This window comes from Aethalodelphis obliquidens, unplaced genomic scaffold (genome assembly GCF_003676395.1).
Source record: "Aethalodelphis obliquidens isolate GAN/ISIS:26980383/991018 unplaced genomic scaffold, ASM367639v1 scaffold3, whole genome shotgun sequence".
NCBI classification, from domain to species: Eukaryota; Metazoa; Chordata; class Mammalia; order Artiodactyla; family Delphinidae; genus Aethalodelphis; species Aethalodelphis obliquidens.
Window position 1 is genome coordinate 28,717,309 of NW_020837947.1, and position 22,483 is coordinate 28,739,791.

At 40.6% G+C, this 22,483-nt stretch overlaps 1 protein-coding gene across 1 annotated transcript in view; it reads left to right on the top strand.

The window, feature by feature from the left end:
• The window catches only part of SLC2A12 (solute carrier family 2 member 12), a 56,799-nt gene that overhangs the window by 21,773 nt on the left and 12,543 nt on the right, over positions 1-22,483 (top strand). The window contains exons 3-4 of the mRNA XM_027086024.1: positions 17,982-18,104; positions 21,533-21,665. Coding sequence (XP_026941825.1) covers positions 17,982-18,104; positions 21,533-21,665 — 256 coding nt within the window. The remainder of the gene's footprint in view (positions 1-17,981; positions 18,105-21,532; positions 21,666-22,483) is intronic.

A 22,483-nucleotide genomic window follows, 5' to 3' on the forward strand; every position in this document is an offset into this window, starting at 1 on the left:
TCAATGCATTCCCATTGAACATAGTACAAACAATCTACAGGGAGGTAGCTACGAGGTTGTTTTATTTGATATAGTCAGTCTGTTGCAGTGACAAAGTTTAATCACTTCTCTTGAGCAAACTCGAGTTTGCTAGAATAGGTTGTTTGCTGCAGTTCTTTCATCTTTTAGCCTCACATCCAAAGTCTAAACCTCTCTGTAGGGAAGTTGTGAAGGCTCTTTTTTACACCTCACTAGAAAATGATGCGCTTAAAAATCAAGGGTAGTCTCTCTCTACCACCCTCAACTCCTACCTGTCACCTCTCCCTCCCACTATCATTCCTCTCCATCTCTCTCCCTTTCTTCCTCCTTCCTTTCCTCTCCTACAGAGTTGATATTGAAACTTTTGTTTACAATGATCAAGGAGCAGACAAATTTGCTCCCATAAAGGGAAATGCTGGAGGTTCAAGAATAATGAGAAGACATAGGCTGTGTTGAGGGAGAAGGAATCTCATGAACACGTGCAGGTTTCTGGTGCCAGACGCTGGACAGTGTTTCTGGAGAGGGCTTGTGCTAGTGATCCACTCTTAACTCTTCATTCAAATGATATGTACCCAGTGACTAATTGTTTTAATAGCCATGAACTGTGCTCAATATTAGGGAAAGAGTAATGAACAAGGCAGATACTGTCCCTGTCTTCAAGGAGATTTTGGTTGAATGGATTGAGCTACGCTCCCTGTGTCTGATTCTTTCTGGTCAGCAACCAGCAGGTTTGACCTGCTTAATCTCAGTTAATTAATAACTGGACTTGCACATGGCTGATACGGCCTCTCCTTCAATTCTGCTTCCTCATCTTTTAGTTTCTACTCCTACGTCTATGTGAGATCAGTCCCTAGATACTGATTCATTCAAATTCCATAGAGGGAATCTGATGTACACTGCTTTTTGCTGTGCCAGGTCATAAGGGATTGTTTTAGTCTAAGCAGCTATGGCTAGACTGGACTACATGATCTAAAGCACTGATGTCCAGAAGATGGCCCTTCCTTTCGCACTATGAGTAGACAGATTTCCCCATAAGGGGTTGTGCATGGGCAGATAGAGGAAATGCTACAATACCATCAACCTCTGCTCTCTCTGACCCGTTCCTGGACCCTGACCCTGCTTCTTAAGACTGAAAATGATAAACATCATTAACGAACAGTTTCCTGGAAACAGGCTTCTACCATTCTTTCAAGATTCAATTATCTTGGGTGTGCACCTGTGAGACACTTGTTTTAATCAGTTTGGGTTGCCATGGCTTAGAGACCAAACAGTTATTTCTCACAGTCTGGAGGCTGGGAAGTTCAAGATCAAGGTGCTAGGAGATTCAGTTCTTGGTAGGGCTCTCTTCCTGGTTTGTAGAGGCAGACTTTTTGCTGTATGGGAGAGAGAGAGAGAGAGAGAGAGGAGAAAAATGACTAGATCTTTTGTGTCTCTTCTCATAAGGGCACTAATTCCACCATGGAGGCTTCACCCTCATGACCTAATTACTTCCCAAAGGCCCCATCTCTAAATGTCATCACATTGGGTATTAGGGTTTCAACATATGAATTTTGGGGAGCCATAACATGCAGCAATAACAATACTTATGTGGCCATTCTGATACATAAAGTTAATGAAATTTGAGTAAGCACCTTTTAAAAATTGTTATTTTCAGAAACTCTTTAAAGTCTATTAGAAGAGCAAGATATGAGTGCTACCTTGTACCAAGGAATCAACTTAACCTTGTCTGTGAAACTTTCTATATCAATAAGGTTTTGCTTACTTGATAAACTTCAGGTGGTATTTATTGTTCCATTGATTCCCTTTGCTGACATCTTTTTTTCCCTCTATATTCATCATAAAACTAAAAATATTTCTTTTTTGCATCAGTTTTCTTAATCCAATCTTTTGAAATATCACAGATCAATTAAGAAAAGGATGCCCTCTTTGTTTTCATTCAGAGGATCTCTCAGGTTGGCAGAGGTTATGACATGACACACATTATAATATGAGAGACATTGATCTTAAACTTCCAGAGCCAACCTATTCATGGTAAGAGTCCTCCCGAGCTCATGATACTCTTCTTCTCTTTAATTTTTGGGTAATATTGAAAAGTACAGTAAATCCTCAGTCACTCACATACCATTTGATACTTTATTGTATTAGAGCAAGAGTTCCCCTTTTCAGGAAGCTCAATCTGATTTTGGACAAAATTATTGGAGGCTATTTGTTATTTACCTTCTAGAATTCCTTAAATAGTATTCTATACTAATTTTTAAAAATACATAATTTAAGCTTTAGATTCAGCTAATATTTATTGGCACCTATTATGTCAAACACTGCTCTAGGAAGTTTTTACATATTTTGGAGTACTTCATTTTACCTTCACAACAAGCCTGGGAAGAAAAGTATTCACCAAATTTTATAAATGACGACACTGAATCTCAGAGAAGTTAAGTGACTTGCTCTCATGAAAACATCTCTTGTCTTCTGAAATGGCCAAGACAAGAATAGGCAGAACTGTGCTGGTCTTGATAGTAACTGTTAATTGTCAGTTCAGTCCTCTCCTTGAAGATATATTAGAAAAAAGAATGAATGAAAATAGTGTATTATTGTCCATCACATGAGGCTATTAATGGGCCACTGCATTTTATGCAGGATAGAGACAGTCTCTCTTTTTCTGAAGCTCTGCTAGCTAAGCAAGCATGAACAGTTTTTATAAGGCTGAGCTACAGGATAAAAGAGAAGGAAAATAATGATGAGAATGCAGAAGTTTTTGATGTGCATTTACTTGAATAACTAAACTTGATTAAGATAATGTTTAGTGTGTATATTGGTTGGAATTCAAGCTCAGCTATAATAAAGGCCAAAATAACAGGGGCTTAAACAAGATAGCAGCTTCTTTCTTTCTGTTAACAGAGCTGGGTAGTTCTGGGTGCTGTGGAGGCTTCCAGCCCAGGCACTAGAAGCCTATAGATGATGTCCCCAGACGCCATGGTTTAATATTGGTTCCCAGTCTATCGTGATGCCTATTTAGAGATATTAAGATGAAGTTTAAAATTTCATCACCTGGGCTTCGCTGGTGGCGCAGTGGTTGGGAGTCCGCCTGCCGATGCAGGGGACACAGGTTCATGCCCCGGTCCGGGAGGATCCCACATGCCACAGACCGGCTGGGCCCGTGAGCTATGGCCGCTGAGCCTGCGCGTCCGGAGCCTGTGCTCCGCAACGGGAGAGGCCACAACAGTGAGAGGCCCGCGTACAGAAAAAAAAAAAAAATTTCATCACCCTTTTCTGATAGCTAATGATCCCTTGAGAATAAGTGAAATGCACAAAGTACAGTCAATTAAAGGGAGGCTAGGTATTGAAAGGCCTGGATGAGAAGACAGTGTGAGCAGTCTTAGCAGAAAAGCAGAACTGCTGTGAGTGATATGAGATAAGGAATTCTCTACAGGGATTAGACATTGCATAATTGTGAGAGCTGCTGAGCAAGCAAAGGTCTGGTAGGGGACGGTTAGAGGCAAAGGAGAAAGTCACTAATCAGGGCCGCCAAGAAAAGCTGGTGGAGTCTGTGAAGCCTGCAGCTTCTGCATCTGGTTGCAGCCTGAAGTCTCTGCAGGTCAGCAGGGCAGGTGGGAGGAAAAGCTGGATGCAGAGCAGGGGGCAGCAAAGACAAGGGACCCTGCTAGGGCAAACTGGAATCCATAAGAGGAACCTGGAACCCACATCTGTCTCCCATGTCAACTCTGATGACGCAGGCCACCTGCAGAAAAACTGATGTCCTTCTCCACAGAGCCCTGCCCATGTGCCTGGCCTGGTACTTGGAGAAGTTGGAGGAGGGGATCTGGGTGCACTGGCTGCTCCCCATGCCAACAAGGAGAACCAGCAGACCACAACAATGTGTACAGTCTGCACTGATGTCCAGGGCACCAACCCCCCAAGCACAGGGCTGAGTGTCACTTTAGCCTTCCAAGTCTCAGGCAAACTTCTCTTCTGGGCAACCCTTACCCAGAACTACACAGGGAAGGAAATGTAGTTCCAGCTTAGCTAAACTGACACAGTACAAAATGGCCAGAGTGATAAACTTGACTAAGAGAATAGATGAGAATCTGGAAAGAAATATTTCAGAAGGTCAAAGCCTCTGTATCCTGTCTTCAGTTTCTCTGATAGACATTCATTTCTTTTCATTAAGATATTACTTGTTAAACTATATGACTCGCTTCCATTCCATCTAGTTCTAAAGAAGCCATGAGGTCATTTCATTACTGTCTCTTGGCTTTTGTTTCTTTAGCTATAAAACCAAAAAACACTCTTTTGCTAATGCATGATAAAAGCTTTCATATTTATTTTCTCAGGAATGTTAATTGTCTCCCTTGAGCTGACCACTGTCACGTATCTCCAGTTCCGTTGCCTCATGTGACTTCTTGTTCCCTTTTTCCCAATGGTTGCTGAACTTTTCCATTTTGATGCTTCACCGTCCGCTGAACACAAAGAAGCTGAGGCTGAATTCTTATTCCCCTCATGTCAAGGGGACTTGTCTTTCTTTTCCATGGGGTAGTCACTCTGCCAGTCACTCAGGTCTGACGCTCTGGGCCCGTTTCCCAATCCAGTCAATGACCAAATAAATGCTTTGGATTTTCCCTCACAAAGGGTTCCTGTGTTCATTTTTCCTTCCCACTTCTGCCATCCTAGTCTACCCCCTTTCAGTCTCATCCCTAGATTACTGGGAGACCCTTCCTGTGGTTCTTTCCCCTTCTAGGCCTTTCCCACACCCAACCATCCTCCACACCAGTATTCCCTAAGTAATCATGTTCCCCATGTCACCACAGCTCACAAATCTTCCACGGCTTCCCACTTTCTTCCATATCAGAAGAACCAAATGCCTTTCAAGATGAAAAGATTAGAAATGACCTAGTCCTACATTTTCCTTTTAGAGAAAAGAAACAAGAAACTCTCAGAGATTGAGATCACACAGATTTAGGACTAGAACTCTGGACATCTGAAGCCGAATTCCATGCTCTTTCTATGACTATATCACTCATCCTGGAGGGAAAAGATGTGTGATTTTCAAGGTTCTCCATCATCCCACCCAGCTCCATCAGAGCGTCTGCACAACTCCAAGGGGCACCATTTACATCGTAGTCTGTGGAGTTTTCTTTCAAGGCTACCATTCATATAGAAACACATATAGATTCCACATGGGATATAAGGAGAATGATGCCCCATGGCGTTGTGACATGAGGCAATGCTTTGCCTCTCTGGGCATTTTTATTTCCCATTGCTCCCCACCCAGGTCAAGAGACAGAAAGCATCTGTTGTGGCCTCTTTTCCTTCCCCCCTACTCTACCCAAGTCCCTCCTATCTTGAAAGCTCAGTGAAAGTCTTATCTCTTTTATGAATTCACTCCATTTCTTCAAGGTCTTTATTTGTATGAACTACTAGTTATTTCTAGTGTAGACTAGTTCAGTTCTGGGCTACAAAGAGCCTGAATTTAAAATCACAAAACCTAGGCTCTAATCTCAGTTCTTCTGCCTACTGGTTATATGTTTTTAAGTCATTTATTTTCTCTGAAGCACTCTCTAAATCCATGAATTGGGCATAATAATACCTGTCTTATCTCACAGAGTATAGGTGAGCATCAAGGGAACTAATGCATGTGCAAGAGTTTTGGATGTTACAGTGTGTGATGTAAATGGAAGTTACCACGTGATAATACAACTTAGTCCTTAATGATATAGTGTACTGCTTTTGTATGCTTGTTTGGTTTATTAACCAGAATGTGGTTACTGGATTGTAAGCTCTTAGAGGGAAGACACGACATCTCACATTTTTTCCTTCTGTCCCTTTAAGTCAGCACTGTATATATCTGTTCGAAAACCATGCAGGGGTACATTTATGTTTCTAAGGAGGAGAGGGAAAGAAGAACTTTAAAACTAAGGTGAATATACAGGAAAAATCTTGAAGTGTGCTTCTTTATCTGTGTCAAGCTATTTAGTGGGTAGGCTAAGTACCAGGAAAGCTGGGAACACTAGGTTGCCACAGAAGTGCCTGTTCCTCCTGAAACCATCATGTTTTTGCAAAACAATCCGTCACTTTGAAACCACACACCTCAGTTTGAGACTCGAACCCACAATCTTCTAATCTCACTCCTTCAGGTGGGACTCGAATCCAGCCGCACTTCAGTTGGGACTTGAACCCAAAATTTCTGGCTTAGGCGGGGACTCAAACCCACAATCTCCCATCTGAAACCACACACCTGGTCACAGGATTTAATGGACCTCAGGTTCTTTACGTCTCAGCACAGAAGGAATTCAGTGAGAGGCGAAGTGATAGGCAAGTCGATTTATTAATATAGGACGCTTGTGAAGGATACAAGAGGGCAGGCAAGAGGACTCTGCCCTGAAAGTTAAGTGGGAAAGCAGGTTTATTTAGGGAGATGCACACTCCACAGACAGAGCATGGACCATTTCAGAAGGCGAGAGGCCCCGAAATATGGGGTAGTTAGTTTTTAAGAGCTGGGTAATTTCATAGGCTAACAAGTGGAAGGATTATCACAACTATTTTGGGGAAGAGACAGAGATTTCCAGGAATTGGGCCACGGCCCACTTTTTGGCCTTTAATGGTTGGCTTTGGAACTGTCGTGGTGCCTGTGTGTATGTCATTTAGCATAGCTAGTGTATCATAATGAGCTTATAATGAGGCTTAAGGTCCTCTGGAAGTCAAATCTTCCACCATCTTGCACATAATCTGTTCTAACCAGTTTTTGTCATATCCTCAACAGCTATGTCATTCTTTTAAAGGTTGTGCCTTGCCACCTTCCCTCCTGTCTCAACTGTGGTGTGAGTTTTAAAAATCTCTTTCTGTTTTTGCCTCTAAGAAAAGATGCAGGAGAGTTAGCAGTGCTCAGAAATAAGTAGTTGGAGGCATTTAGGGCATTTCTTTGTCAGGTCATAAAGAGTTATTTGGGACTTTCACTAATTCCTACTTTTAGACACAGAGTATCTAAAAGTAGTCCCAGATTTTTTTTGGACACCTTTGCTTTTTGCTTTCACATGGAGAAGAGAGTCTTTTTGAGCATTTCTTAGAACAAAAGCAATGCTAATGAGATGGAGAATCTCAGTCTGAAGGAGGTTGGGGTTTGGGAAAGGGAAATAACCCTTCATCTCACGGTTTCTTCAACTTGTAATTGCTGTTCCAAGCACTGATCCGGATAGTCACGCCTGAGGGTAGAAGGCAAGCAGTCGGAGACAGAATCCCAAACATTCCCTCTAAGGAAAACAAGCAGTTAATTCACGTGGGTGGCTTGAGACTGTCAATTCTCTTAGGGTTTTTAGAAGAGATCTGAATAATTGTCCTTTATTTTTCTTGCTAAGAGTTAGCCATTTCTGTTTATATTCATGCTGCAGTTCATTTTTTCTTTTCTAAAGAAAACATACCATAAGAATTCCAATTCAGTCACCAAAATTGTATTCTAGAGCATTGGCACGAACCAGTTGGAATTTAAAGAAGATTTTTATTAAGAGCAAATTTTCATACCAGATCGTGAACGCATTATAAACGTATTAACCTGATGCGATTATTGCTCAGGTATTTCATTTAGAGAGTTTATTACTTGTAATAGAAGTAAATCCTTTGTGTAAATAGGGGCATAAAGGGAAAAGTACTTGCTGTTCCAAAGCAAAATCAAAGCAAGATTAAATCATCTTTATTAAATCTTTTAAAATATGTGTTGGCTTAGAACAACATTCCTTCATTGTATTAGATCACAACATAGTTTCTCTTGTCAAAAAGTATTTCTATTTTTAGGTTAAAGTGTATGCCCTACATCATTTTACTTTCTGGTCATCTGTTTCCCTGATTTTAGCATAAATGGGGTAGCCTGGAATCTAGAATTCAGGAGGGGGCATAAATTTGGTACCAAGTAATCTCATATATTTTATTTTATACATTTAAAATATTATTCTATGAAGGAATCTGTAGGCTTCACTAGCCTGCTGAAGGGTTTCATAGCCCGAGGTTAAGAACCTCTGCCCTCCATTTCTCTGTAACTAATACCAAAACTCTTCCATCAAATAAAAATCACAATATATACCCCACTGCTTTTATTGGAGATTTTTATGAAACATTCCGTTTTCCACGCTTCATCTCTCACTTTAAAATATGTTCGAAATCTTAACTTGACTTTCCAGTCTTTCTGGGGTGGTCCTGATCATTTTAGCTCCTTCTAATAACTGAACACTTTATTATTGTGGTTCCAGCTTCAGGGTAGAACCAAAAAGTCCTGACATTATGAGGACATAGAGCCACATAATGATTTCTCTTCTTCTTGGGCTTCAAAAGTAAAGCAGAGATGAGCCCAAGCCCAAGCCCAAGGCGTAAAGTTATTATTTCATGAGTTCATCTGAGGTAACACTTGTGTAGCTGCCCTCCTTAGAACAGTCTCTGTAACTCAGAAAAATGTGTGTGACTGTTCTTTTCACAACAATTATTAGGGCTTTTATAAAAGGGAATGAAATTGGGCCATTTGTAGAGACGTGGATGGACCTAGAGACTGTCCTACAGAGTGAAGTAAGTCAGAAAGAGAAAAACAAATATGTATATTAACGCATATATGTGGAATCTAGAAAAATGGTACAGATGAATCGGTTTGCAAGGCAGAAATTGAGACACAGATGTAGAGAACAAACGTATGGACACCAAGGGGGGAAAGGAGGAGAGTGGGGTGGTGGAGGGATGAATTGGGAGATTGGGATTGACATGTATACACTAATATGTATAAAATAGATAAGAACCTGCTGTATAAAAAATAAATAATAAAAATAAATAAATTAATTAAAAAGAACAATTATTAGGGCTTTTTTTAAATCCAAAAATTCCTATGTCCATAAATTAATTAAACTCCTCTTCCATCTCATGACTAATATCTTTTCATTAGAGCAGATGGAAGGAATTTGTCCAAGGTCACATATTAAGTTCTGTAATGAGGCTATGACTGTCATCCTTTAACTGCCTTTGTATTCACAAGTTCAAGCGGAACTTTACGCTGAAGACTGAATGACAGGTGACAGCAAATCACCTCCCCCAATCTCTTCTACCAAATAGGCAGGAGTTCCATCAAGAAAGCATCTTAGAGTGATTACGAAGAGAGGAGAGAGGGAGACAGTGGTAGGGATTCATCTGCTCACTTACTTGTCCAGCACGTGTGGATTGCTCACCACAACCCACTGGGCATGGTACCCATTGCTGGTGATTTAGGGATGGATGAGTGAGAGCCACACCTCGCCCCAATGGAGCTAGTGGTGGGGACAGGCAATAAGCCAGAAAATGAATACATGTATAATACAACTTCAGGAGGAGAGAAGTGTCAACATTTAGGTGGAGGTAAGAGTGATGAAGAAAAATAAAGAAGGATCAGGGATAACATCAAGTGGCCTTAAGGGAGACGTGAGCTTGGAGGTTTAGGAGAAGAGCAGAAAGCCTGTGGAGGCTATACAACAGTGTGTGAATTCAGACTACGCTTTGGCATTAGGCTGCCTGACCTTGAATCACAGCTCTACAGTGTAGGACTCCAGGCAGGTGAAGCCATCTCCCCAGGCTTCAGCTTCCTGATCCACCTCACAGTGTAACTGTGGGGTTGAACAAAGCCATTTGTATGACGTGTACCTAGTGTAGTGCCTGGTGTGTGGCATGGACTCAATACACTTAGTCATTAGTGCTATTTTAAAATATCTGGCCGTAGTCTAGACAAGAGATGTATAGTTTTGGTAAGGCCAGCACTGACCCCAGCAGTCATTTTGCTTAAGGCACATCAGGAGACACAGCAGATGCTCCATAGCCACATATTGAATTATGATGCCATGGTCCTCCTCACCTCCCTTCTATGCACACCATTCCAGTTAGGTCAAGACTAAAGAAAATACATGTGTTGCTTGAAATATGGTTCATTTCTGCCTTACCTACAGTCAAGAGAGTTTTCTAGGTTATCAGACAGGTGTTACAGAAAATTCTGAGTCTTTGGCAAAAGGTGAAAGTTGTGATTTAGGTTGAGAAACATCCAACTGTCCATTCTTCTAAGTTGGTGCAACTAATTTAGACTCTGTGTCCTGTGTGCACACAAACTTTGGCTTGTTCATTGTTGTTTCCTTGAGCCTAACCTAGGGCCTGGCCCACAATAGGGGCTCAAGAAATATTTGTTAGATGAGTCAAAAAAAGTTTCTGGAACTCTCTCAGCTTCTGTGATGAAGGGGAGCTGTCTCTCTAGTCTAGGGTTGACATATCCTGATCTCCTCTAGTATGAGTCTGTGTCAATATCTAGGCCATCAGAAATAAAAGTGGTTTGTGGGGAACCCCATGCACATTTGACCAAAAGTTATATCTGAGTAAAACTATTCAATTGAGGATGTGTGGCCACCTCTAATTCATTTGATGACTAAAGAAGTTTCATGTTTTAAATTTACTAAAATTAAGGCCATTTAAAAAAAGGTATGGTGTTAGCCAAAATATTCATTTCCAAATTTCCATATTTGCTCCAAATACAAGATTCAACCTTTCCCCTGGAGTGGGAAAAAAAAAAAAAAGAGAGAGATTGAGATTAGTCATATCATGGGATAATAATTCCTACCTTGGTTTAGTAATTGAATGTTTTAGAACTTAACTCTTTACAAAAAAGATTTGAGACAACTCCTTCCTGGTTTTCCTAAGAGAAATATGTAGAAGTCTGAGCCTGGAATTTGTTTACTTAATTAGTGTTAGAGCTTATAGAAATATTTCAGTGGATTATCTCAGGCTTAACAATCACGTTAAATTTCTCAGATGTAAGCTGGAAGTCTAAAGTTAATAATAGCAATAAAAGATCTTTGTAGAAAAATCCTACCATAGCCACAAGTAATCAAACTCTCAAGAACTGTAAACTGGCTGATATTTGAGCCCACTTGCAAGCTTACAAGTTAGCCTCAGTTTCATGGATTTTGACAAAGACACAAGACTCCTTGGTCAGAGACAAAGGACAGTTTATTATTCATAGCAATAGCCATAGCCAGACTACCAGCATTTGCACAAATTCCCCAGGCCCCAATACCCACAGGGCATTATGAACCAGGCCAGGTGACACCTATACCTAGACTGGGTTATTTTAGAGGAGAGGAACCCCAAGCTTAGGGAACCCAAATCTTTTATAATAGACAGTAAGCCAGCCTGATTTTTCCCCTGGAGGGAGACATTATCTTTAATTTACTGGATAGTAAACAAAACTTTGCTCTAGAGGGGACACTCTGTCTTCCAAGGTTGTTTGTTTTATGAACATCCTTAGAAAGACAGCCTGGAACAAAATTGGTGCTTTTTCTCATGAGACATGCTGAAATGCGAGACCCATGAAAAATCGTCTTTCAACTCAAACACTCTGAAAAGGCCAATTTTCTGTTTAAAACAAGAAATTAGAACTTCTTAAGGTACAAAGATTGTAGAGCCTAGCTTTTTGTTTTGTTCGGTTTTATGGAGTTTAACCAGTCTTTTGGAGGATGGTTATCAGTAGGAAGCATATGACACATCTGCCATAACATTTGAATTTAGACTTTATACCTAAATATCTCCAGCTCTTCCAAAAGCAATTGTTTATGTGTTGTTTGTACAGCTAAAAATTATGACAATTCCAGGGGTGTGGAACAGCAGGTTCTAATTTGGAAGTTTACTCAGCTGCTTCACTCTAAGATATACAGGGTTTAGAACAAAGGGTTGCAGACCAGAATTATATCAAATGTTTTCAAAGATATTTTGATATTCTTCATATTTCCTCCTAGACACCAGGCCCCTAATATTCCAAACCATCACCGTCAAAGACTTTTTAGTGCTCACCCTCTTTTTCTATCATTCTTCTTGGATAATCACATACTCTTAGAGAAGAGGCATATTGATTAAATTATTATTCTTTAAACAGGAGAATTTTATTATCAATAGCCATTATACAATCGTATTCACACAATGGGTTTGTGTTAATTGTGTCTACCTTTAATATCTTTCAAATCTTTTTTTTTCCTTTTAAATCTTACATTTCAGTTATCATCAATATTCACACCAATACTGTTCCTTTTTTTTCCAGTTAATTAAGTTAAAAGTTATTTTGTTTGATTAAAGTGGTGATTTATATGGTCCTCTGGTGTTAGTCATTGCAATAATGCAAAGTAAACAAATAATAGTATCTGAATGGTTTTATACTAAATTTGCACCCAAGCAAGAGGAAAAACTTAAAGAAATATGTGCCTTAGCTAATTAAATCTCACTCTCCTCTTTGGAGTTAAATGATGCACAGTGGTACCTAATAGAACCAAAGAGTCTAAAACTACATTTTTGTAGCATGAACACAGCTAAACAAAGAGAAGTAACACCATTTACAACATTACCAAAGGCAACTCTTCACATAATATAATACATCGGTGTTTAACTTTCCTCTCCATCCCACGCTATGATCATAGGCCCATGCCCTTGAAAATTACGAATATCAGACAGTAAAGACATTAAAGAAACAGACTAAGGTTTTAACACTATCTTAATAAACACAGCATTCACCTGTTACTTTATTGTTTTTCAGAACACAATGTTAAGCATTTTTTCCAAGGAACACCTGTAACATTAAAAACTATTAATACTTTTCTCATTGGAGTCTGAAGCATCATTCATGAAAAAAGCACAGCATAAAATGTTACATGTGAAGCATGACATTCAAGTTATAGTGTAAACCAGAAAAGACTAATTTCTTGTATCTCCTTCCCTTTTTTGTTTTGCCTTTTGAACTCTAGTTCAGTGATCTGCAAATTGGGATAAGCATAATCCTGGAGGCTACTTTCTGGAATATTCCTTCAATGATACATCAAAGGAAATCAATTTTTGGATTTTTAGGAAAAGTCTGTTTCCTAAAATTTCTTCTTCCCTGTCTTGCCAGTAATAACTATTCTTCCACTTAAAAGAAAGCACACCTGTTACCCACCAGAAATCTTATTATGATATATATCCCCAATTATAAAAACCTTAGGAACGCTAATGAAAAAGACAGTCGGAAATATTGGTGTAGGTGTGGTATGGAAAAATGACTCTAATGACTAGATAATAATTCTCTCATAAGCCTAGATATTTCTAATAATTTACTTTCAACAAAACTGTAGGATGACCTAATCAAGCTATCAGCTGATATATCATTACAACAAACTTTTGTTGTTAATTTAAAGAATGTAGTGACACTCCTATTAAAAAACTTTTTCAACTCCCCATCTATTTTTATTATTCTTGAAAACAGTACATTTCATCTCCCTTTTTTTTTTTTTTTTTGGCCTGTGCCACGGGGCATGTGGGATCCTAGTTCCCTGACCAGGAATCGAACCCGCGTCCCCTGCATCGAAAGCGCGGAGTCTTTAACCACTGGACCGCCAAGGAAGTCCCCCACATTTCATCTATTTGAAAATGATGTCAACTTTATGTTAAATTCTTATTGTTATATTTTTAAATGGATGAAGATGAGTATCAAATAGGTATTGTATTTAAATTCCACTGGAAATACTTGAGTGATATAATTATTCTCTACTGTAAATATAGAGTTTAAAAATACCATAGAAATTGCATCTTTTGCTGTCATTTAAATTTATGGTAAAAAAATGTTAGATGTTGATTTATAAATGAAAGAAAGTACTTAGTTTTTCTAATTATTTTAAAGGCTACACAAGCAAGAAAGTTTGGAGACTACTGCCACCGGTCTTATTCCCAATTAGTACCTGATCACAAAAGGGTTCCATTTTTAACTCTGGCATTTTTTATTAAGGGTTATTTCATTTAATCCAATTTCCTAAAAAATATTTTAAGAAATCATTTCGGTTGATTCTGACTAGAAATCATTAAGATAGAAAGATTGGGAACATTGAGGTTTTATTTCATTGTTTTCCTGTTAAGTAATCCAAGATCATATTCTTGAAAAAAAGTATTTTAAAAGAGGCCAGGAGTAAGCAAATCTCAGAGAGACTGAGAAAAGGGAGAATACAAAAAATAAAAATAAAGTAAAGCTACAGTATCACTGATGATATTGGAGATGGTGGCCTACGGTGGAGTATATTTTTAAAGGACAAGGCTTTCCCACTCAAGGAACTTATAGGGCCATAATTTAACTGGCTTCACTCCTACAAAGTATAGGACACTGGCTCCATCAAGTTGTTGAGAACTCTGCAGCCTAAGTGTAGAACTTCCTCCAAAGTTACTAGGAGTTCCCTGGTAAGAGTTTCAAGGCCTCCATGAGTCTTTCAAACCTGAGGCTGCCATGCCAGGTGGTTCAGAAAATGCTCAAGCCAAATGGAAAGCATGCCTGAAATGCTGCGGGGGTTGAATCTGAAAGCACAGGGAGAGAAATGACAGCCTCAGTGGAAAAAAAATGTTCAGCAGTGGCTGAAATATGGAGGAGGGAGGAGCTAAGTGTGGCTGCTGATATGCGACAGAGCTCAGCCATTTCCACTGATTGGCCCTATTCATTCAAGTTCATGTCCTCCATTGCAAACAAAGACATTTCAACATATTTGTCCTTCATGGTCTTTTTATGACACTCTGTGCAGCCATAAACTCTGTAGATTTCATCTGGATCAGGCAAGTTCTGATGGGCAGCCCTGGTGATTTAATGCCACGTGAAATATGAGGTTCAATATTTGTGGACAATTAGCTCCCAGCAAGACCAAAATTTCCTCAACCCTTGTAACCTAGAGAAGACTTTAAAGACACGTGCAGACTCTGACATTTACACAAGTACATATTGCTGAGGTGGGCCTGGAATAATGGGGTTAAAGGTGAAATAACAGGCATCGAGGAGAATTGTTGCAGGGCCTGCTAAGCTGCAGTGAGTGGCTTCATTCACTGTAGAAGAGTTATTATATCTCTGACTACTCTGTGGATTCCTCACGAGCAGATAGCGCAAAGCACCCCCTGTGGGCCTGTCATCAGGGAAGGGGATAATGAGGACAGCCAGAGAGAGCCACCATTTTACTGTGGCATGTGACAATAGCTTGATTTTTGTTGGAGAGAAATTAGGCCATCTCATTGGAAAAACATTAGGGATTCAAACAAACAACCAACAACAAAAAAACTTCCACCTGTTATTATTGAATACCAATATATATCCGCATGTGATGATTTATACCTCTTTGCTCTTTACTTACGAATTGAAAGAGCTTCTCCATTCCTTCTGCTTTGGGTGCTCACAGCCCTTTTTCAGGCAACATGGAGGCCTATAAGATTCTGGCACCATCTTGCTCCTAAGTCTTCCATGGAAAGACTTTACCCTCTCAGTAAATTCTATCTTGCTGCAAGTTCCACTTTCAGATTTTTATTTCAAGCTCTCTGGATCTGAAAACCTGCGATTTTTATGGTTCTGAGATCATTGTTAAAATTATTTTAACATTATTATTAATTAATTAATTATTTAAATTAATTTACAAATATTTATTATTTACTCTCCTTATTTTTGACTTGACAGGTTCCATATTGGGGGTGTTGAACCATCCTTGTCAAAACCTTTGTCAATTGCTGCAACATCCAGTTTGTCAATATTACATAAACCAAGGCATCGATTCTTGAATTTTCTCCACTAGATCAAAAAAGAAGTAGTCGCATTCAGCAATGATATATTACTTTTGGAAATGTCAGGTGTAAGTTTTGCCTGACAACAAGGGCCCATCAGAGACTGACGGAAGTCTGTTTTTCAGTATTCAGTTCATTGCTCACTGACTGGTTAAACTGCCCAAGAACTTGGCTCAGCTGCTGCACTGAATGCGTGCCTAGGACAGGCCTCAGTGTGGTTGCTGGGTGCTTTTAGGGGAGCCCTCGACAGTTCAGACTGAGCACTTATAACTAGTGCTTTGTGCAACTGTCCCATCTTCTTGTTGGTAAGATCCACCACTCTCTGTAACAGCAGGATCAACTCATTCTCATCTGAGGACAGCGTGGAAAGGATTTTCCCCAAACCCCACCAAATAATTCCAAGAAGCCATCATGATGCAAGGTGGGGAGGGGAAGTGGGGTATATCAGAGGTGATGAAGTGGGGATGGAAGTAGATCAAGAAAACCAGTGCTAACTCTTGTCAAAGAAAATCAGCATGTCCATTCCCCCACCTTTTCCTCACGGCTGCTAGAGCAAAAGGCCATAAGGAACGCTCTGCTCCACCCCTACCCTCACCAAATACCCAAGGCAGGAAGGGTCCTGGGGTATTGGCTTGCAGCATAGATTATTTATCTTCAACAGAGTGGACTTACATACTTTCATCTTGTATTTGCCCAAGGACAGGTCATTACAAAGGCTTCACCAGAATTATGCAGCTGTCATTCTACTCAGATCCAGATCCCCTGTCTTGCAAACCTCAAGGCAAGGTTACCTGAGCTTTGCACCCGTCTCCAAGGATATAATCTGCAAGAATCTAGTGAAGGTCTTCTGGGGGAAAGAGTGGAGGGGAGGGATCTGGAATGTTATTTTTGAATTCCCTATTAATTAGAACAATAATAATCATGTTCCTTTGGTTACAGTTCTCGCCCCCGCCCCATGTAGATTCACTTGGAGAAGATAATCAAGAAAAAAAATGTGTTCCCAGCCCTCTTGTATAATTTAAATATTTTTCTTACTTTGAAACAGCACATTTACTCCGAGCAGGTGTTTTCTCTACAGAGCATGATCTTGTTGCGAGAGGTGACTTTTCAATCGGAGACACAGGTGACTGCTCCATGATTCTGGCTGGCCCTGGCAGCCCAGGTGGTTGCTGGCGGGGGGCCGCTCCCTGGCCTCGCGCTTCTTCCCTCACACCGCCTCCTCTCGGGCAAGAGGATGCATCTGGTCTGTATCTGAACACAGGCTTTGCAACACAATGTGACTTAGCCAGCAGGAAGCAGGGCTGGGACAGCTCCTAAGCCCTTCTTTCCTCAGAATCAGAGGTGCTGATACTCCACATTTATGTATTCATCAACGAATATTTATTGAGCCACCCCCAAGAGAGCACCAAGATGAAAAAGCACGAGTTCCAGAGGCTACCCAGGCTCAGCGCTGCCTCTGCTGCCACCTCTGAGCTCTGGGACCTTGGCAAATTATGAACTCCTTTAAGCCTCCATTTCCTCTTCTATAAAAGAGGGAGAGCGATATAGTTCCTATCTGGTAGGAATTCAGCAAGGATCAAATGAGATAAGGTTTGTAAAGGTCTCAGCCCATTGGAAGATGGGTAGCTATTCGGCAAACTGGATTTGATAGGCTGTGAGCAGAAGACAAGTTAATTTGCTCCTCTGCTGCCCTTTCTAATCCCGTCAGGCAGGTCCTATAATGTTTTGTGTCACTCTCAGATCATAAAAAGTCCTCTGATCAGTTTTCGTGCCAAGAAGAGTCTCCTTTCAGAAAGTCAAATGTTTGGCCTGGCATAACACCGAATCCTGGAGCTCTGTCTAATTGAGAGCTTCTCTCCACCCAGCTTGCCACAGGCCAGGAAGCCCAAGTGGGGGAGGGGAGAGGAGCCAGCCTCCTTCCTCCGCCCTCCTGGCTCTACCTCCTACCCACTCAGTAGCTATGATGTTGGACTTGGCAAAGGTCGGGGGCAGAGGAGGTTACAGGTAAGGGCCCAGAGGAAAGCAGATAGATCCGGGCTCTGGCACTGAGGCTCATAGCTGCCCCTTGTCGTGGGCAGATGGCCCTAGCCACTGCCCTTTCTGTTTGCATGTCTCAGGCCAATGTCCCCTACCAGCCCTTTATGTCCCTCCCTCTACTTCCAGGGACCATTGTCAAGCTCTCTCAGTGTTTCTCCTGAATCCCTTCTCACTTGATTGGAGGTGAGGAGGAAGCACACTCTCTCCTCCCTCGTCCTGTAAAAGGACATGGCCCTGCTCTCCAACCACAGATCACGAGGGACTAGGGCAGAAGTCAGTGGGCTGGCCCTCAGCTTCAATGGCTTTTTGATCACTTTGCTGTCCCCCACCCACTCTTCCTTGTCTTCCAGTGCCCTGGCTGGTGCTGAGTGAGATTTTTCCTGGTGGAATTCGAGGACGAGCCATGGCTCTAACTTCTAGCATGAACTGGGGCATCAATCTCCTCATCTCTCTGACCTTTTTGACTGTGACAGGTAAGAACTCGCTTTCCTCTAACGCCTTTTGTGCTCTTAGGACAAATCCTAGGGAAGCACACTCGCCTGAAAAACATTTTCTCGTCAACATTTTCAAACACACTCAAAAGTAAAGAGAATGGCAGTGAACCTGATGTACTGATCACCCAATTTAAAACGTTATCAGTCTTCATTTATGACCCCACCTGCTCTGCCCCCCAAATTATTTGGAGTCATTGTCCAAACATGTCATTTTGTCTCTAAAATTTCAGCAGGGACCTCTAAAAGATAAGACATTTAAACACTATAACTTCAACATCATTATCACACCTAAAAATATTATACTATTAATAGTCTCTTGGTATCAAGTATCCAGTCTGTGTTCACATCCTTCCAATTGTCTCATAATTATTTTCTATAGTTTGTTTGAATCACAATCCAAATACTTAATTTATGGTTGATTGATATGTCTCATAATCTGTAGGTTTCACCTCCATTTCTCCTCCCCCTACACTTTATATTTTTAATGAAGAAACTGGGTCGTTTGTTTCATGGAGTTTTCCCCGGGGTTGGATTTGCTGATTGTAGTCACATCACGTGACCCTCTGTCCTTTGTGTTTCCTGTAAACTGCTATTTAGATGTAGAGGCTGACAAAGATTTAGATTTTCTTGTTTATTTGCAAACTCCTTCCCAGGTGATGGCCTGTGTCCTGCCATCAGAGGCATGTCCTGTGTGCTTATCTCCCACTTTGTCATGCCTGCATCCTTTGAGGATCATTTCCCAGATCCGTTATCTTCATTTCATTATTCCTACTAAGTTTTTTATCAGCAATACTTCTCTTAAGGAGAAATTTCTTCTCATTAGTTATTTGCCTGCCCTGAAGTATGAATCATATAAGAAAGCCAAGATTAATGTTTGAAACTTTCTCTTTATTTTCTACTTTTCAAAATAATGAGGTAGTTCCCCAGCATCCTCCAAAACTGACCAATGAGTTGAGTTTTCGTCCCTTCCTTTATTTTATATGTATATATATATAATGCATAAATATTAAATAGTATCTATAATACAGAGATAATATATATTGATACCATTTCAAAAGTGGATGTATAGTCAAAAAAGTATATATCTATATGTAGTACTTCTGAATCTTGTTGACTTTTTTTGGAGTATATCTACTTTTGGAAATGAACTTTTAGAGTTATTAATTAAGCACAGTTTGGGTTTTTACACAAAATTTTAAAATATTTATGTCCTACATTTTTGGAAATAGTCCAAGATGAAAGGAAACACAGGAACTGGTCATTTGCATCAACCGTACGTCTCCTGCTTAGATCACACACATAGACCCGTGCCCTTCACCTTCTCACACACACACAACACACACACTTACCTACTGTTTATATGGAGAAGGAGAAATATAAAAGAAAGAATGGAAATGATGAAGGTTGAATAAAGACGACACGAATTTCTGGGAAGGATAGCTAATACATAGGACGAGCTTGATGAAGATTCAGAAGTTCTGCATGGGCTCTTAGAACAAATGTTGGGAAAGCATACTCATTAAAAAAAAAATTCGGGAATGAGCTCAAACCTGTAAATGACATTTCATCGGACTAAGTTTGAAATTCTGTACTTCTTTTCAAAAATCAATTTTCCACGTAAAAGATGTAAGGGTTCTGCTTGGTGGCAAGCCCTTGGACACCAACTTTTAGCACAATTTCAGCTGTATCAATAAGAACAGAGTGTACCAGAGACACAGACATACTCTGCTGTGCTCATAATACAGCTGCAGTATTGCTCTCAGCTCTGAGTAAAATATTTGACGAGGGTTGCAGTGTGCCCACCAAGGGAGGGCAACCTGGATAACATGGCAGGTGACCTATGGTCTGTGAAGGACGGTGGCAAGAGTTTGGGAGTTTGACTTGGACAAGAGGATGCTCAGCAAGGGATGGAGGTGCATTCAAATATTTGCGCCACTTTCGTGAAGAAGGGATGAGGAAGGCTGATCCAGAGGACAAAGCAGAACCTCTGAACCCAAGTTCCCGGAAGGTAGACTTGGGCTTAGGAAAGAGTGAGGAATATGTTTGAAACAGACAGGGCTGACTCACAATGTAGTGTGCATTTTTGATAAGTGATGAGCTCCTTGTTACTGAAAATACTCAAACAGAAGAGCATATAAGTTTGCTGAGATGACGTTTTGGGTTTTTGGGTTTTTTTCCACTTTTTATTTTCTGGTTTTATGCCCCAGAGAGGAAAGAAGGACCAATTCTCCAAGCACTTTATTAAGCACTGTCTTGGACAAAACCCTGTGTTAGCAGCAAGAAAAGCACAGAGGGAGCGGACTTCAATTAAAATCGCCAGAAGGACTGCAGAGCTGTTCCTTCTCCCTGCTTCTCCCCACCTCAGCACAGCTGACCTATAAGTGGTTAATATGCATAGCTCCTTCCACTTTGCATTACCAAATGCCTTCCGCATAACTGCTCAGTCAATGTTCCCGACTGACCAGTTGTGATTTGTGGCCGCTAAGGGCTGTTTGCATTGTTTCAGTCTGTGGCTGGTCTGAGCCTGTGTTCAAAAAAATCCAGCCTCCTCCTCCCTGCTCCTGGCCACACTGGACTTTCCGCTGAGCCTGGGGTGCCGCAGTGCAAGGGCAGACTCAAGCGCATCGGGGGCCACCTCTCACCAGCTAACATAACTTGACCTTGGTCAGTACTACAAAGGGACTGTACCTCTGGCTAGAAGCGCTCAGAGGGAAAACTAGGTTGGCGGGTGAGATCCATCAGAACTTGGAGGGTCCTGCTTCTTGCTGATGCATCTTAGCAAGTCAATGCCCTTCATTCGAACCATTATCACTTTTTTTCTCTGAATCCAGGAAGCAGTATTACAAATACTGCCAGCTACTAAAATGATGAAATATTGCCAACAGGAAACGATTTATTCAAATCAGAGAAAAGAAGGGGGAGCTCATTCCAAGAAGAGTCCATCTGTATAAATAGGTCTTTAAAAATGTCTACCAAGTAGAAACCAAACTGCTATGGCGGGGATTCCCAAGAGAGGAATAGTAGAGGGTGAGGAGAGAGGAGATAGTTTACCTTCTGTTTTATGTGCTTCTGTGTTGTTTGAGTTTTTTTTTTTTTTGGCAATGAGCATTTCTATTACCATTTTGAAAACGAAAAGTATTATGTTCACCAAGAAGATGGCATTGGGTTCAAATTGTGGTATTTACAAGACTGCTATTCACTTTACCAGCGAAAGCTGGGGTTGTTTGTGAAAATGAAACTTTCAGAGGCTGGCTATATTTTTAATTTGTGATTGCTATTTCCCTGGATACAACCAGCATGTTTGAAAATACATATGTTTTCATATATGCTCTAAGAAGCAGCTGTCCACAAATGGGATGAAAGCAACACAAAATGCATCTCTAACCAATTTCTTTTGTCCTCTCTAGATCTCATTGGCCTGCCATGTGTGTGCTTTATATATACAATTATGAGTCTAGCATCTCTGGTTTTTGTTGTTGTGTTTATACCCGAAACAAAGGGATGCTCTTTGGAACAAATATCAATGGAGCTGGCAAAAGAGTGAGTATAATGTGCACTGCTCTCCAAACAACACTCTTTGATCAAAACTTCAGCTTTTATATACAGTGGAATAATAATAATATCTGAAATTTTTTAGGATATTCCCTTTGGTGGAGAAACCATATCTCAAAGCATAATTCGAGTTTCTCTGCCATGCGTTTAATTTGGTTAATACAGCTAAGGAATTGGAATAAGCAGAGCTTTCTAACAAGTGAAACTTTCAAAGCTCTTTTCAGTAATGATTGAAGAACCTCGCCCATCTCTGGTTTTCCACACAGTGGGTGGGAGTTGCTTGGGGTTTCAGGTGGTCCTGGAATGTCATGCTTGCCTTGTGCTAGCACCGTGGGCTTCAGCCTTCCACCTCTATCACACTTGTAGGTCTCTAAGCCCTAAACACTTGTTAAGGCTAAGGTTACCAGGAAAACTCTTGGGCTTAAATGTCTACAATTATTCCAAATATGGCACAAAGTGCACTAAGAAAGATAAAGAGTTTCCTACATGAATAGGCAGTTAGAACACTGGTTAAATAAAATTCATAGGGAGAGACAGCTTGAACAATTTGACATAGCAGCGGCCTGGAGAATACTCCCCTTTAGGAGCAGGTCTCACAGCTCTGACTGTTGAAACTGTGGCCTGGGGGAGGAGAGGATGCACAGGGGCCAGGAATGAAGGGGAACTTGTTGCTCTTCCTAGGATTTAATCATTCTGCCCAAAAATGTAGGGATACTTGTTCATGGACTTTAATATAACAGGAGGAAACTACATAATTACAGTTTGTGCCTTTCTTCTAAAAAAACTTTCATTACAGTAGAGAGAAA